We start from the raw sequence: 4705 nt of genomic DNA, 5'->3' as shown, positions 1-4705 counted from the left end.
CCGGGTATAGCAAATTAAAAAAAACTCTACGCTCTGGCGAACGGCGGCAGCGCGCCGACTCCGAGCGCGTGATATCGGTCCATCAAGCTGAATCATTGCCTCGGGGCGTTTTGGCGCGGCGCTGCTGCGGACAGCCGCACGCCGCACATCGTGCGTATTGTTATGACGGCGATAGCCGTGACCCGTCGCCATTGGGTTAAGTGATAAAATTACCTCGGCATGAATCTTGTTTCCTTTGATTTCAGCGCCGGTACGGAACCAGCCCCCATGGTGGTTACGGACTGGGCTTGGAACGCTTCCTTTGTTGGATAGCCAACCGCTACCACATAAGAGAAGCCACGCTCTACCCCAGATTCGTCGGCCGTTGCACGCCTTAAGCAAAGAATGATTAATAAATAAATTACAACCACAGTGTGAAAGGAGTACTAGGGATTTTTTTTCTCTTTCCTATAATGTACACACCGTTGTTGCTAGAGGCACGTGGGGAGTCCATCGACTGTTATTTTCCGAGCTGTTTTATAGCTTGCAATTTTGTATTCCTGATCAATGAGAGATGCTTGTATAAAATGGCCTTTTTATATTTATGAATAACAACACCTTCATACTTATCTGTGATTGAGAAGGGTTTGCCTGATTTATGAATATGGAGAGGGTGGGCTGTTTTTTCTATCTGAATTTCTTGCCTGCTTGAATAATTTGAGTATCAAAAATCATGCCTTTCATTTATTTATTTTTTTCATCTGGCAAAGCAAGTGATTCAGGAAATATATCATTTCTGTATGATATAATTTTAAATGGTCTTCCTTTTCATATGCAATTCCCACTTGGTTTAAAAAGTTGCACTGATTTACACACAGTAGGGCTTTTAAAAAGGATATGTTTAAGGCCGGTCCACAAGAGCAGGCACAATTGGTGACAGAAGAGCAAGCACAAGTAATGATGCCATTACAGGTGAGGAAACCACTCGGTGAACAAGTTCCCTTTGCTTTTTTGGCCGTGATGTCAATATCACAGCTGCCTGTTATTGTGCCTGCGGATCCTAGCTGCTTGTGTGGAAAGGCCTGCACCTGGATAGTAGTTTTACCATAGCATTGTTTATTGAAGGTAAATGAAGGCTTCATGTAATGATTATGTATTTTTAAGCGCTAAATTATGATGTACCTTTCTCAACATTATTTAATATGGGTAAGTCTATGTTAAAGTGAAAATACACATCCAAAGTCTATTTATTTTTTATTATTTTTTTCCCCTTGGTAACCATTAGTGATCACAGAACTCTGGAAGCATTTGACATACATACTCATGTTATATCTCTCTCTCTCTCACACACACACACACACACACACACACACACACACACACACACACACACACACACACACACACACACACACACACACACACACACACACACACAGAGTTATGATAAATTAGAGTAATAAATATTTCTATATGTAAAAGATATCTGCAGTATACCTCATTAAGAAGAAGAGAGTATAGAAGTAAGGAATTTTCAGTATATGGATCATTGATGATAAAAGGTTGGAACATCCACATAAACAGCCAGTGGTGTCTGTTGAGGCAAAAGACCAGAGGAGGAGAAGGGTGATGGATAGGAAGATAGTCCTCAAATCCTATTAAATGACAGCTTAATACAAATACCCCCCAATCCCTTGCTGGTGGTTGTCCTGGGGGGTGTTATGAGACAGGTACGGAGGCCCAAGGTAGGGGATCACCCCTACCTTGGACCTCACCCTTGCCTCAACTAATTTTGCATGATCTTTTCCTCTTTTACTTTTCCTTCTCTTATTCATCCTCTTGTTCTGTCCACTTATCCTAATAGTTAACTCATGCCCTTTTTGCCACAATATTTATCAAATTGCTCCATACTCCCCAACTCCTTCCCCTTCTAACAGCCTTTACCTTTTGCTATGCCCCATCAGTTCCCCCTCTCTACCCTTTCACTACCATACTACCCTCTAGTATTGTTGAGCCTGTAACTCTGCTGTAATCATTAACTCAACCCTTTTCCCTTCTATATTTTACCATAGTGCAATATGACCTTTGATGCCATAGAGCACTTTCTTACCTGGGGTTTTTTCCCCCAAGCCTCATGCTAGCACTTTATTTTGAATACTTTGCAAATGACTTTAAATGTTGATGTGGCAGAAAATTTTCAATAAATAGAAATAATAAATAATACAAATGAGTTCTTGTAAGGTGAGTAAAAGGCTGATTCACATGATACATCATGTCACGTCACATCACGGTCTGTCACCATCACGTCACTATTACATTATGACACCATCATATCACAGATTCCTTCCAAGAATATTTTGATGTGACTTGACGGTACTGTGCAGAACTGTTGCTGGTCACTACCAAGAGTGTGAATGTTCATGTGGCTACTGTCAGTAGCCACATGAAGTTCCTTTATATTATAGATGTAAATTTGATTGCTAAGCAATGTGAAGAACTTTTTGACATGTCAAATAGGAGATATAGTGACAGCTTGTTCAAAGACAAACTATGGAATAGAATAGAACTTACAAATCAGGAAAGAAATTCAAAATGTATTAGATGTTTCATATTTGATTATCCAGATCTTTAAATAAAAGCATTCTTTCTTTTCAACTTTTATGAATCATTGATCATATTTCTCGTATTCTGTGATATCATTCTTTGAATCAGCGCATTCCTTTCTTTTTGAATGTTATAAATCACTGATTAATTTGAATCTGAATTTATTGTCCAGCTATTGATGAGACGTAATAAGAAAGTGACATGATGAACTGTGTGAATAGTAGGCACAGTTGAAGGATTGGTGAAGTGACGTGATGAAACTTGGAATATTATTAGTCAAAATGATTTGCTAAATTGTGCAATTTTCTCCCCTTATTTTCTGGTTGCACCCATCCTACTTGTTGGATATGTGAACTGAAGAGATATTGGATTTTTGAGACAGACTTTTAAAGTTACCATCTTGATATTTTTAGGGAGGGGTTGGGGGGTGCCTTAAAAAGTCCAAACAGAAAACAATCATTCAGTCCTAGAACTATGAGAGACAAATATAATAAGCCCTGTATAGATGTTAACTTAAAAAGAAAAAAATGTGGAGTGAATCTTTATCTCCTAGTCTTGAAATAAAGGCAGTGATAAAGGTTTATATAATAAGTCGTAAAATACCTCTTGGAATAATCTGACTAACCATGGTTATCAAAGGGTCAAGGACACAGAAGGTCAAGATTAGAAATGTAATTATATGATCCTAGCATCAAAGCAAATTCTGCATTATAAATGGTTAATGGTTAAAAGCAAAATAAATGTGCTAGACATCTAAGGTCATGTAGCACTATAGTAAATGGTAGTGAAGAGTGGTTGAGTTAGTGATTAGTTGTCAAAGTTGGGCAAAAGAATTGACAAGTAAATGGGTTAAGGTTGGGTAAGGTAATGTATAGGGGTTAGATCAAGTGAAGGATGTACATGCATTTGAGGAATGAAACAGGTTGTCAAAGCAGAAAGTGTGAGAAGTTGTGGGAGGGATCACGAAAAATCGGTCCCATTTGGCTGGGCTAAATAGATTATTTAAGAATTTTGTAGAGATGGGGGTAGTAGAAGGACGGGGGCATGTGGAAGAGGGAGTAGTGTTGAGGGAGGTAGTGTTATGGGGAGGTGGACAATAAGGTTGTAAGGTAGTAATAAGGGAGGATGGGGTAGTTGATAAAGAAGGTTGTGGGGGTATACTTGTTGAAGTTGAGCATGTTGGGAGTAGAAATGTCTCCTGGGGTGTTGATTAGGGTGGATACTGTACTAGTCGGCATTGAGGAGGGGGTATTAGTTGTAGTGTTCAGAGTTGTGGTCAAAGGAGAGCCTGGGGTCAGGGAATCGGGCGAGTTTGAATTGGTGGAGCTATTTGATGAAGAGGCAATTGCCTCTAATAATGGTATGGTTAATGGTTAATGGTTAATGGTTATTCATTGTTGGGCATGATAAGCCTGGAGTATGTTGGGGAGAGAAACGGTCCACCCCTCAGGGTCGCTTGAGGGGTAAGGGCTAGACAACTAAGCAGGGGAATACCGTGCCCATGGCTCCCTCAGGCCGTTCAGGACTGGCACAAAGTCAGCCTTTCATCCTTTCAGCACGGCTCTCACACCTTAGGAAGTGGATAGTAGAAGGGGTTGGTGAAGGGACAGAAAGGAAAAAGTAGGAGGGAGGGAAAAAAAAAAAAAAAAAAATACATGCAAAATTTGTTGAGTCAAGGGCTGAGTCCCAAGGTTGGGGAGTTCCCCAGCATTGGGTCCCAGTCTCCGCCTCCTAAGCCCCCCCACGACAACAATGGGCAAGGGATTGGGGGGGTGTGCATTATAAAAATAAAGCAGAAAACAAAGGATATTAATTATAAAATATCTTAGTCATTTCAATATTATTTTTAAGTATTAAGTTGCATGAATAACTAGGAATCTGTGTAAAGTATTTTTTTTTTCTTGGCTAAGGGGTTAACCCTCCTCCCCAAGTTGTTTTCTTTTTTTCTCTCCTTTTATGGGAGTTAGTTGCATCCCCAAGACTGTCAAAACACTAATAACAAAGAATGGCCTGAATGACTCAAAATGGGCCTAAAAGCTGTGGACTGCCTTCTTGAATCCAGGTCAGTAAGTTAATGAAGGTTATTACACAGAAGTTGAGTGTCGGGAAATAAAACTCACAC

At 39.9% G+C, this 4705-nt stretch overlaps 1 protein-coding gene across 2 annotated transcripts in view; it reads left to right on the top strand.

Annotated features, from left to right (window-relative positions):
* Positions 1–1225, top strand: part of LOC125038532 (asparagine--tRNA ligase, cytoplasmic-like) — an 11940-nt gene extending 10715 nt beyond the window's left edge. For both annotated transcript variants that reach the window (XM_047632037.1, XM_047632036.1), the window contains one exon: positions 246–1225. In XM_047632037.1, the coding sequence (XP_047487993.1) occupies positions 246–377 (132 nt within the window). In that variant the 3' untranslated portion in view covers positions 378–1225. The remainder of the gene's footprint in view (positions 1–245) is intronic.
* The last annotated feature ends 3480 nt before the right edge of the window (positions 1226–4705 follow it).

The sequence above is a fragment of the Penaeus chinensis genome, chromosome 25 (genome assembly GCF_019202785.1).
Source record: "Penaeus chinensis breed Huanghai No. 1 chromosome 25, ASM1920278v2, whole genome shotgun sequence".
Lineage (NCBI taxonomy): Eukaryota > Metazoa > Arthropoda > Malacostraca > Decapoda > Penaeidae > Penaeus > Penaeus chinensis.
Note: the sequence above shows the minus strand (reverse complement) of the source record. Positions and strands in the feature narration are given on the sequence as shown.